The 12921-nt window shown below is 38.2% G+C and overlaps 1 protein-coding gene across 2 annotated transcripts in view; it reads left to right on the top strand.

The window, feature by feature from the left end:
* Positions 1 to 12921, top strand: part of plxna2 (plexin A2) — a 222327-nt gene that overhangs the window by 167605 nt on the left and 41801 nt on the right. The window contains exons 15-18 of one of the 2 annotated variants that reach the window (XM_039652640.2): positions 1812 to 1948; positions 2970 to 3134; positions 4722 to 4815; positions 12625 to 12864. In XM_039652640.2, coding sequence (XP_039508574.2) covers positions 1812 to 1948; positions 2970 to 3134; positions 4722 to 4815; positions 12625 to 12864 — 636 coding nt within the window. Of the gene's footprint in view, positions 1 to 1811; positions 1949 to 2966; positions 3135 to 4721; positions 4816 to 12624; positions 12865 to 12921 lie in introns of both variants that reach the window. The other variant, XM_039652638.2, reaches the window with a different exon arrangement.

The raw sequence follows: 12921 nt of genomic DNA, 5'->3' as shown, positions 1-12921 counted from the left end.
GCTGTCAACATTGAACATTGAAAATAAGGGAGTTTTTTCCCGGAATCCTTCCCCAAAATAAGGGATTTTGTTTTACACAATTCTTACCCACAAACTTTAAAAATAAAGCACTAATCCTTAAAAGTCTAAAGAGTTAATAACTAGCCTAGAAACTAGTGTAATTTAAAGAAAAAAAATCTACATTTGGATTAGCGGTGTGTTGCTCTTGCCTTTACGGCAACAATTTCAACTGTTATCACATCTTCCAAAACCCACAAAATAGGGAAGTGGGCTGTCTGTTTATTTCAATTACATTTACACATTTTATGTAGTTTTAAAGAGCCTATATTTAGCCTGGTGGTGGACCGTCACTCAGAAGACACACTCTGTTGTTATTGTAGCCTATCCCATCTTTATATCCTCCTGAGGCCCAGAACGTTTTTTTCCAAAAGTTTTTTCTTCTTCTTTGTGTAATCATTGTTAAGAGCATAAGAAACAAATGAAAAAAAAAAAAAGAAAAGATATTTTATTCATATGTTATATGACATTAAATTATATATAGGCAAAACTAATGGCAATATAAATCGATTATTATAATTATTATTTGTTTAAATTACATTGATATCTGAATTTATGTAAAAACCTTGACTTTCAAACATCAAAATGTAAAATGTAGGCTATTCGAGTACAAAATAAACATCGTTTCCTATTTTTTATTTATTTTTTTTGCCTGGAAACGCTTTCAACACGCTTGCGTGTCGCGTGAAAAAATAGGCGTCAGTTCTATTATGGAGTGTGCAAGCTCTAATCTGTTAACATGGGAGCCGAAATAAAAACGGACACGCCACACAGCCAGTGTGTCTCCAGCCAGCGCGCGCGGCGCCGCACCTGAGAATAAACGACTTCAAGCCGAATCAGTCCGAGCTCGTACGTCTCACACAATCAGAGTAAAAATACGGGATATTTTACGGGAAAATAATAAAACGGGAAGACAGCGGGAAAAGAGTAAAAATACGTGAGAAACCCGGAAAAAACGGGAGGGTTGACAGCTATGTAAATCTGTGCATTCACTCTTAAAGTGACAGCAGCCTAATATTCCTCCTGCTCTCTGTGTTTTTAATGTTAATCAAACAACAAAGGATGAAGATAAAATCACTAACTACTTTGACTGAATTATGTTTGTAACTTTAAAAAAGGATTAATTCATAAATATTGAATTTATTTAGTGAAGTGTGTAGTGTCTGTAATACTGTTTTACATTTATATTAGGCTTGTATTTTTAGCTGTGGTATCGAAATTGGCAATGGAGGAAAGTGAATTATCACTGATATCTAAAATTTTGGTGTCTTTACTGGCAGGTAAAAAATAATTATGGCCGGTACATTTTATGTATTTATTTATAGGTTTTCTTCTAAATAAGTTAATACTTGCTGTATTTTTGATCAAATAGATGGTGATGAGCATAAGAGACAAAAAATTTAAAAACTTTTGCATTTGTAAATAAAATGAAAGGTTACACTTTATGTTAAGGTACACTGGTTACAGTATACAAGTAAGCACAGACTGAGTGATAACAAAAAGTACTCTGTATATAATTACAGTTAGGATTCGGGTTTGGTTTATGGTTAATTGCTTATAATCATGCATAATTTACTGTTATTACTATAGTAAGTACATGATGTGTAACAGGTGCATTGTAAAATAAAGAGTTGCCAAAATAAATGAATAACAAAATGTAAACAATTATGCAATGTAGTTTATCTTGGAGTAAAGCCTACTTTATCTTTAGCTTGTTTCCTTGTTTCCTACCTGTCTTCTCTTTCTGTCTGCAGATGCCTTCGGTCACGGGTTTGTCCCCAAGTCGGGGTCCAGAGTCTGGAGGAACTAAAGTGACCGTTATGGGGGAAAACCTGGGGGCAGGCAGCAGCGTCACTGTGCTTTTTGGGAACCAGACCTGCGAGTTTTATGAGTATGATTTTTTTATTTTTTTATTTTATGTATCCTGTTATGCCTAGTATAAAAAATATTATAAGGTAATATATATATTATATAAATTAATATACATATTAGTGTTGTCAATTGATTAAACAAATTAACTAACTTGATTTCTGAAGGATCATGTGACTGAAAACTGTAATGACTGATAGAAAATTCTGCTTTGCCTGACAGAAATAAATTATATTTTAAATTATATTAAAACGGAAAAGCATTATTTTAAATTGTAATAACATTTAATATTTTTATTTCTGTAAATGTAGCCTTGGTGAGCCTTTTAAAAACATTTAAAAAAAAAGTTATTGACCAAAACTGTATATTAGTGTGAATATGGACACTGATGTCAGAAGAAAGTTGCTGATCCGAACTTTCTAAAAAAAAAAATGTATGTCAATCGGAGAGTATTTCGGATGACTTCCTGCTTAAACGTCCTTCAATTAAAAGTTTGTTCCTCTAGGTTTCTTCTTTTACATCTGCCTTTCCTCTTCCTCTTGCTCTAATTTTGCTAGCATACTTCTGTATGTAAATATCGTACCCCCCGCCAGACTTCTTCCTACAGTATATCTCCTCTTTTTGCTCTCACTCCAGGATCTAAAGTTAAAGATGAGGCTGATTGTAGTGCTTTAAGATGCACGAGAGTGACTTTAATCCAATAGAGGCAAATTGCAGATTTCTATTTTCCTCTGTGTTCCTGTGGAAGGATGACACGTTCCTGATCGCGTACGATCATGTGCGAGGGTGCCATAAGTAATAGCTGAGCGTTCTCTAATACACTGCAGAGAATGACTAATGCTCACTTTCCATAGGTAGCACTTTCAGTGAGAGCTGTAAGAAAAGACCGCAATTGAAAAAGAGCTGAGAGCCGCCCACTAGCCATTCAATATAGCGTGTCTGAACAATAAGTCTAACCATCTGTTATTAAGTAAAGACTTTTTGTGTTGTTCTTAGTCTCTTGTCAGAATCTGATTGGTTTGTATTTTCTTTGCCCACAGAAGATCTGTGACGGAGATAGTGTGTTACTCCGCCCCTTCTCTGACGGGAGTAGGGCCTGTTCAGATCAGCGTGAGTGTGGATCGCGCCCAGGTCCGAGAGAGCCTGACTTTTGAGTATATAGACGACCCCACCGTTCAACGCGTTGAACCGGAATGGAGCATTGCCAGGTAACACTTCATATATGATGCATTGATTTAGTTTTGGATTATTCAAATCAGATAGTGTGGCCTTCAAACACTTTCATGTAACACTCAATTTCTACATTTCTTTGCACAAAACTCTCCAGAAAGTGCCATTTAATTTTTTATTTTTATTTTTTTAAATCGATTGTCCATTGTTTATTTTGTTAGATTTTATTTGGACTTGGTCAGAACTGTGTCTAAAATAGTTATCTGCATGATGCCTGCAGCTGCCTTTGGGCTCTGTGATGTTGAATTTAAATGACATGGAAAATAAAGATTTTTTGTTTCTGGAAGGGACTAAAGAACAAAGAATTTGTATCAGCTGAAAGGCAGAATACAAATGTTTTTATTAAGTTAGATAGACATTATATAACAGTTTCAGGGTATGTTTTAGTGTTGGTAACATGCCCCATTTGGTTTGTTTGATGGTGGTCACCCTATCCTTTACTCGCCCTCATGTCATTTAAACATGTTTGACTTTTTTTTTCTTCTGTGGTACACAATAGACATTTACACAGAAGATATTTTGAAGAACGATTGGAACCAAACAGTGGTTTGGCACCATTGACTTCTATAGTATATTTTTTTCTCAAAATATCGTTCTTCAAAATATCTTCTTTTGTGTTCAGCAGAAGAAAGAAACTCATACAGTAAATGATGTAAATGATGACAGAATTTTTATTTTTGGGTGGAGTATCCCTTTAACAGAGTTATGAATGCATTTAGCATTGCTCTGCTTTTTTGGTCCGGTAGAATTTGATGAGCAATATTTGGCGGCAGTGGCTCAGCGGTTCATGTAGGTTGTCTACAAACTAGAAGGTTGGTGGTTCAATCCCCGGTTCCACCTGACCAAGTGTCGAGGTGTCCATGAGCAAGACACCTAACCCCAGCTGCTCCCGACGAGCTGGATGGCGCCTTGTATGGCTGACACCGCCATCGGTGTATGAATGAGTGTGTGAATGGGTGAATGTGAGGCAATATGTATAGCGCTTTGGTGGCCATTGGGTCTGTGAAAGCTCTGTATAAATGCAGTCCATTTACCATTTGCGAACATTCTGAGATCTGTCTCTCTCATTTGATCCTATTGCTGTGTAGGAGAAACAATTGAGATATTGAATGGATCTCTTATGTGATTTTCCCATGCCATGGCGTCAGTAGATTGAGTCACAGTGCTGTAGATGTCGTACCAGAGCATTGCCCACACTGAACAGAACGGCGTACAATCGGCTTCTGGCTAATAAAGTGCTCAAGAGTAAATAACTGAAACACCTAGAGCATGAGCTCCTCACCCATTCCACTCCCAGATGCTCAGTTCTTTTGTTGTGCTTTTTCAAGCTGTGGACATTCCCAGAATGCTAAGCAGGATCACCGCTGCTTCTGTTCTTTTAGTGTTTTCAAAGACGCGTCTAGTATGTTTGATTAAATCTACTGAAGCCAGTTAAAAGCATCTTTAATCAGAACCTTCTCAAACGCTTATTATCTTCTAAGCACCACATTACAAAGAAACAAGTTCTGATTCAAATTCAAAGTTTTCACCCCGTTCACGATCACGACTGCTTGTATGTTTTTCAGCGGACACACTCCTCTGGTGGTGACCGGGACGAACTTGGATGTCATACAGGAGCCACGGATTCGAATCAAGTATGGCGGGCGGGAATCCGTAAATGTGAGTAGCTTCGTTTGCGTTATCGGTGGTCCGTCAATTATCCACCCTCACTTTTTAAATGACCTTAGTTACCTGAGCTCAGGAGCTTGTGGGAGAACGGCTCTCTCTTGTGAGCTGATATCTCACTAGGGCCGACACGATGAAACCGAATCGTATCAGTTCGACCTCCGAGATGCGTGACCTTGGGAAGTGGGATGCTTTGTCTGCAGGTTTGAGTTAATTATCGGTGACTTTCAGTGGAGAGAGGCTCGCACAATCTGCACGCTGCCTTTTTTTTTTGTGATGCATTAGACTAATTTCTGTCTTTTCTGTTGACCCACGGAGGCGAGATCCTTCGTGACTCACTGCCACAGCTTCAGAAATCTCATATATCTCCTACCCACAAGCCTCTGCGTGACCTCTTTTTCAAGCTGTGTATCTGTAATTTCGACTAAGTACCCTGCTGAATTATTCAGTCTGCGCAAAGTGGTGCGGATGAGGCATTTAATTTGAACATTTTACTCTGCTCATACCACCTTTGTCGAACTGGATTTTGTTGGCCATTATTTGTAGTGCCCTGCATAAAACCATCCAATGCATCCAATGCAGTACTGGTGGATAGTGGCCTGTTAAAAGGGTTGTATTGGTTAATGGGTTTCAAAGAAAGATAAACCGCAAACTTATTGGCTTGGTCAGCATAAAGATATCCCAAAAATAATAAGGCCCAAGGGCTAAGGAGTTGGTACAAATTTAATTTGCTCTCCACTGCAGGGGTCCAAGTTTAATTAACATAATAGGATTTTTCAGCCTGGTCAGACATGTGGATGGCGTCTCATATCTTCTATTGTATTATCATACTTAGAAGTATACAGTACTGTATGATAGATCAACAATTATGTTTGTACGCTTTATATTTATATTATTTTAGGGGTGTAACGGTTCACGAAATTCACGGTTCGATTCGATACGATACACTCGTGTCACAGTTCGGTACGTTTCCGATACAGCAAAAAGAAAGACATTTCTTTGATTTAATTATATTTTTTATATAAAGTATGATATTTTTTAACTTTGAGCAATGATGGAGCTATATTTGAAGAGTTCAGATGCAAAAGCCTCTAAATGCCATTTGAAATTTTCTTCTTTAATGATGATTTTTATCAAGCTTGTATATTTAAGTTTTAGTAATTTCACTTAAATGGCAATGATAATTACCTATTAATTGTTATTTAAGTGAAATTACTGAACTTAAATATACAAGTTTGATAAAAATCATCATGAAAGAAGAAAATTTCAAATGGCATTTAGAGGCTTTTGCATCTGAACTCTTCATTTGTCTTTTCTTATGAGCATATAAAACAAAAGCTCGTTGGACAAAATGAAATGTAATATTGTAGTAGTTATAAACAAAGGTTTATTTTAGTTCAGATTAACATTTAAAGACAGCAATTGTATTCATAATGTCAAAATAAAACCGACGTGATGTTACTTGAAAGCATTATAGCCGACTATTCCTGCCAAACTTCCATGGTAACAGTTAGTGTTACTACAGTAAACCCATGGTGATGTTGCTGATCTGTGGACACTGGATAGTTCATTCATGGCACAATGTTTCTTCCTGGTTTCCACGTTAATAACGGAGAAATGTGAATGATTCTCACTAGATCTCACAGCGATGTTATTACTTCAGTGGCGAATTCAAATGTTTTCTTTACTGGATTTCGCTGTATAGTAACAGTGCTGATGATCAAAATCGGCAGTTTCGTTCCGCTTACATTACATTTGCCATTTGATGTTGGGCAATGTTGTGGTCACACCAGCGTGTCTCTTACAATATGAGCGCGCTTGCCACGCGCAACGCATTTGAAATAACAAAATTTTGGTCGGCAGGAAAAATGGTCCAATGAACCGTTCGGTTCAAAAATGCGTACCGAAAACCGAACCGAAAGGTTCAATACAAATACGTGTATCGCTACACCCCTACTTTATATATGGAAAATGCTTATAATTGAAATTATATATTTTTTTGGTGGCAAAACATTTTTTTACTGTATGATAAGACACAATGTAGGTTTTTGCCCATTTGCATGTCTCTGAGCAATAATGAAATGCAAAATGTGTCTTTTCGAGTGTGGAAGTGTTCAGAACAGCACTAATCACACATTATCTCTTAATTCACTGAGGTGAAGGCAAAACTGCTGTTTCCGGCAGCATAACTGCACTCGAGTCCCCAGCAGTACAGATGTACCCATGTACGGGTAGTTCTCCTGAAAGTCAGTTTTAGTAAAATAGACACCGACTGCGCAATGAGGAGTGACAGAAGCTTGCGTTCCTCCACGCTTCACAGAGCCCAGAGCTCTTAGAGTTCTTAAAAGGACTCCTGAAATATGTTGTGTGGGCGCTGTCTGATGTGTCAGGTGCTAGTGCTGTCTTTCTCTTTCTTTCTCTTTACAATAGAGCAAGAAAAAGAGAGGTAGACAGAGAAAGGTTGGCTTCGTTCTTTCAGGCATCATCACCAAAGACCCTACCTGGCTTTGATTCCCTGCCATTTTATTAACCGTTGAGCTCTAGATTATGTATTTCTTCATCCCCCTCTTTCCTCTGTATTTTTGGAGAGGGAGATGGGGAACAAAACAGCCGCGGAGTCTGGCAATCAAAGCCGAGCGGCCGTCAAGGCAGCCTTCAAACTGTCATCTGCCTCCTCCCCAAATTGCTTCTCTTCCTCCTCTCCTCCCCTCCCGTTACCTGGTGGGGTTCTCAGAAGCCGAGCGAATGGCAGACAATTGCCTTTGTGCATCCTGCTGTACCTGTCACCAACCCGCAATTGAGACATTAATCATTTTCCTGATTATAGCTAAAAGATTAGTTTTTCCTACCTTTGTCCTCTCTCGAGGAGGAGTAGAAGAAGAATCGCTTGACACATGCAGCAGCGAAGAGATTCGGTAATGAAGTCTGGAGACGGATTCCTGAAGCGTTGCACGCCACTATCTGAGCCGATCACAAAGGCACTTCAGTTTTTTTTCTTCTAAAACGAAGCGATCAGACGCTCCCACCAATCAGTGTCAAAGACCTCCCCAGATACCTCGGATAAGAGCGCGCTCGCAAAAAAACCAACATGAAGAACATGAACTATGGATGATAAAAGCATCTTAGCATTTAACAGAGCCACGGGCGTTTGTCTACAGTTGTGCAGTTCCTTATAGTTGTTCTACATTTACCCTAATTTCCATCCATCTCACTTTTTTTTCATTATATAGTTACATGCGCATACACTTAAAACAACAAAGGGCATAATTCAGAAATGGTGGGCAGCCATTACCATAAAACTTTTTATTCTCCTATGTCAGTTCGCTGTGTCTGTTTCGGAAGATCTTGCTGTTCATATACGGTACATCACTTTTTTTGTTTCAATCGAGTAAGATAGGTTAGTTCACTTTAAAAAAAAAAAACTTTTGCTGATAATCTACTCACCCCCATGTCATCCAAGATATCCATGTCATTCTTTCTTCAGTCGAAAAAAAATTAAAGTTTTTGATGAAAACATTCCAGGATTTTTCTCCATATAATGGACTTCAATGGGAACCAAACGGTTCAAGGTCCAAAAGACAGTTTCAGTGCAAAATGTTCAAAGGGCTTTAAACGATTTCAGACTATAAATAAGGGACTTATCGTGCGAAACGATCGATCATTTAAAAAAAAAATAACAAAGGTTAAGTTTTATAAGCTCAAATGGCCGCCTTGCTCTGTTCTGTGATGCGTCACCCTCTTATTCAAACTCATTCTTTAAAATGCACGAATATTTCCTGAGTCAACACGTTCATTTCGTTCGTTGAATTAAGCAAATGACACGAAAAAAGATTCGTTTATTTTGATAAACGAGTTCCAACAGGAGAGTCACGAACGCGTATCACAGAACAGAGCAAGGCGACCATTTGAACTTAATGAGCGATCGTTTCGCTTGATAAGACCCTTGAATCGCTTAAAGCCCTTTGAACAGTTTGCTGTTTGCACTGAATCTGAATGTTTGCACCTTGAACTGTTTGGTTCCCATTGAAGTCCATTATATGGAGAAAAATCCTGGAATGTTTTCATCAAAAACCTTAATTTCTTTTTGACTGAAGAAAGAATGACATGAATATCTTGGATGACATGGGGGTGAGCAAATTTTTTTTTTAAAGTGAACTCCTTTAATGTTTAAAGGATTAGATATGCATATATATATATATATATATTCTATTTAGCAACTATTCAAAACCTATATTACTTTATTCTGTGCAACATAAAAATGTGCAATACAATAGAAGTTGTTTTTAAACGCCACTGACTTTCATTGTACGGACAAAAACAGTTGACGATATCTTTTTCCTGTTCCATAGAGGAAAAGAAACTCAAGCCGGTTGGAAACAACATCAGGATGAGTAAATGATGACAGACTTTTCATTTTTGGCTGCACTATCCCTTTAAGGCATTAGTACCCGTTTTCACTGACCCGAGTAACTCGAGACAGATTTTAGCTAGGGAGCACCATCTCTATGCAACTCTTTGTCCCAGAGATAGAGAGATGAGAGGAGAGAGATGTTTGGATTCATTAGTTTAGGCGAGAAGAACTGTGCTTTGTGCTGAATCATGTGTCAGTTCTTGGAAGAACCTGAAACCAATTATTTCAGTGAGACAGAAAAGGATCCCAATTATTTCCACAGCCAAATACCTGCAGCTAACTGCAGCCTGGTCATAGAAGGACAGGAGAGGAACTCAAATGTTATTAGACTGGTGCAGGCCCTCAAGTACAGCTAAAAACACATTTGCTTTTGACCCACTCAATATCTGCATTTCCTTCTGCTTACAGCAGGTGTTATTTAAAATACAATTAAAACCTGATAATTAAATCCATCCATGTGGAAAGCTATATTGGAAAACTGGTAGCTTGATGTGGGCGGAAGTGAAGAAACAAACTGGTACAGCGAGACAAAATGTGACAACAGCCAGTGTGTGTCAAGCCAGTTTGAAACAGATGGCGTCCAGAGGCTGTGAAAGGCTCTTCCAGGCCGTGCCAGGCTGATGGTGCCCACAGCATCTGTCTCTGACATGGCACTGCCACCGAAGGACAGAGAAACACACACACAACACAGGGTTCAATCGCATTAGACACTTATTTTGTCCTGCTTAGCTGGGCAGCAACCTTCAGAATGGCTTTTTATTCAATAACACTAAGGTTGCAGGTTCAGTGTTTAGTAGGAGTGTGGTGTGTGAACTGCTGGAACAGTCTTCTGTAAGTAATAATTTAGCACTCACTTTAATCCTGAGTAACAGAACACTTACTACAGCGACAATATCCCAGAAGCAATCTGGTTTAAGTGTCTTGCCCAAGGGCACAATGGTGATAGTTCATGGATCTTGTGGGGCTCAAACCTGCAACCTTCAACCATATCATCCCATATATATATATATATGCATGTTCAAATCTTTGGGGTCGGTAAGATTATTAATGTTTTTGAAAGCTTAATGTCTTGAACGCTCACCAAGGCTGCATTTATTTGAGAAAAAAAACTATGAAATAATATTAGCATTTAAAAAAAACTCTCTTCTATTTTAATTTTTTATTCATGTGGTGGCAAAGCCGAATTTTCAGCATCAATACTCCAGTCTTCAGTGTCACATGATCCTTCAGAAATCATTCTAATATGCAGATTTGCTGCTCAAGAAACATTTCTTATTAGGATCAATGTTGAAATCAGCGCTGTTTAATATTTTTGTGGAAATCCTGATACATTATTCAGGATTCTTTGAGTAGAAAGTTCAAAGGAATGACATTTCTTTGAATATAATGCATCCTTGCTCAATAAAAGTATTAAAAAAGTATTTACTTACTGACCACAAACTTATGAATATATTCCCAATTAGCATTTATTTTTCAAAATATTTTTGTTAATTTTTTTTTACATATATTTAATATAACATATTAAGTATTTTATTATGTTCATATTAGTAGACCTGTCTTGATTATCTATTTATCTACATTCAGTGACTCTCGCCTCTTGCTCTTTTGCTCAGTAAGAATCAGTTTTTCATCAGTTTGACTAGATCTGCATTTCCAGCGCGCCCTCTCGGTTACCTCACGTGTGGTGCTGTGGTGTGTGTAATGGGATTACAGGTTTTGATGACAGTGTGACTTTAGAGTTATTGAATCCCATTCATTTTTAACCAGATCCAGCCCCTCTGAGCTGCAAGGGAGCTTGTTATCATGCAAACACGATGAGTAATGTGAAGTGTCTACAGAAAGAGACCCATGCTCACGGAGGCAACGTCAAATATTGTTCAAACCTACACGCTGTTCAGCTGCCACGAAAGTTGTAATTTTGGAAGCATAGTAAGTCAGTCCTTATAGACGCTTGATATTTGAGGAACACCAGAACCAGAGGTTGCAGTTTGAGAAGAGGCTGTATTATATAGAGACTGTCAATTCATTCTGAGAATTTGGCCTTTTTTTGTAATAGTGTTTGCTAATAGTAATGGCACTGGCCTAGAGAGCAATAATCACTGACAAGAACAGCATTTCAATCTCAGAATTGACAAATATCACTTATTATACACTCCTCGAGGGCCGAGTGAAGAGGAACAGCAAAGGAATGAGGAATCAAAAGCTATGGAATGAGACTGCACCCACAATCTCACGAAAATCAAGTTTGTGTGGTCAAAATGAGTTAGTATGGATTGCGGCTCTGGCTGCGAGGAGGAGGTGTGGTGCTCGCCGGTCCTGCCGTGCTTTGAAGATATTTAGCTCTAATTAAGTTTCTCCCCCGAGAGTCGGAGAGAAGAAGAAATGAGATGAAAACCTCCCGGCACAGTCAGAGTTTCACAGCAATCAATTTTGTTGTTGGAGCGTCATTGCTGCTCTCTGCTACTCCTCGGGAACGGCTCGGTGTCTGAGTGCGCCCGTCAAGTGTGACTGCTGATGTTTATGCAGTACAGATCACGGTTGTTGCATACTTGAGGTACGAGGGTGCTACAGTTTGCATCATTTCAGCTCAACAATGAAATTACGTTGAATCCGAGGCCTCGTGGTTAGCGATACATTGAGCTGCCCTGCTTGTGTTGCAAGGTCCGAACTCATTAAATGTCAAGCTTCTGACAAAAAACGTCCCCTGATCCCCTAAAGAATATTTTGCAGAGCGTAATAAATAATACAAAAAGAAATGACAGAAAATTAAGTCTTTTTAACGGCCTTTTCTTTTTCCTGATTTTTCATTACTTGGTTGTTATTATTACTTGTACTGATTTTTAGTTTCTCAGAATCTAATTGTTGTTGTACAGTATTTATTTAACTTTTTTAAATAATAGCATCAATTAATGTTAATTAAAAATAAATATCACTGATGTACTTTGCAGTTTTAATAATAATGGGAAAATTGTAAAATAATTACTAAAATGATAATTTCACAAATGGTACGAAAATACGAGAACTTTGTTTTTCAAGCGACCTGGACATTAAGATACGCCCGTTCATCTATTTCATGAAGTACAAACACTCACATGATGTGTCGAGATTCGATCAGAAGAGTGTAATTTACACTTTTAATGTTTTCTCTCTGAGTTTGTTTCAGATTTGTTGAATTTGAAAGGTAGTCTTTCCTTTGTTCTCCAGCTCCGTTGTTGTCTAACAGAAAGAAATGCATCTGTGGTCTTTTCAGCTCAGTAAAACACTTGAAAACAGATGGTATCAAAGGGGTCTTAATGGGAAAGAACTGAAGTGAGATGAAACAATGAATAACAATTACTCTCAAAAACTGGTGATGAAAATAAAGCATATATCTCTCTGTCTCTCATTTCCAGGTCTGTAAGATTCTGAACACCACGACTATGAGCTGTTTCGCTCCGTCGCTGACAGCCGAGTACAGACCGGGTTTGGACTCGGTCAAGCACGCAGACGAATTTGGTTTCATCTTCAATAATGTGCAGGCGCTTCTAGTGTACAACAACACTAACTTCATGTACTACCCCAACCCTTACTTTGAGCCTCTCAGCACCAATGGCATACTGGAACAGAAACCTGGCTCACCTATCATTTTAAAGGTGACTCTTTGACACAGATCTGACTGTTACCCATGCGTATGCATTGTATACTGAAAG

This window comes from Pimephales promelas, chromosome 20 (genome assembly GCF_988280905.1).
Source record: "Pimephales promelas chromosome 20, fPimPro1.hap1.1, whole genome shotgun sequence".
NCBI lineage: Eukaryota > Metazoa > Chordata > Actinopteri > Cypriniformes > Leuciscidae > Pimephales > Pimephales promelas.
This window is presented reverse-complemented; position numbering and strand designations above follow the sequence as displayed.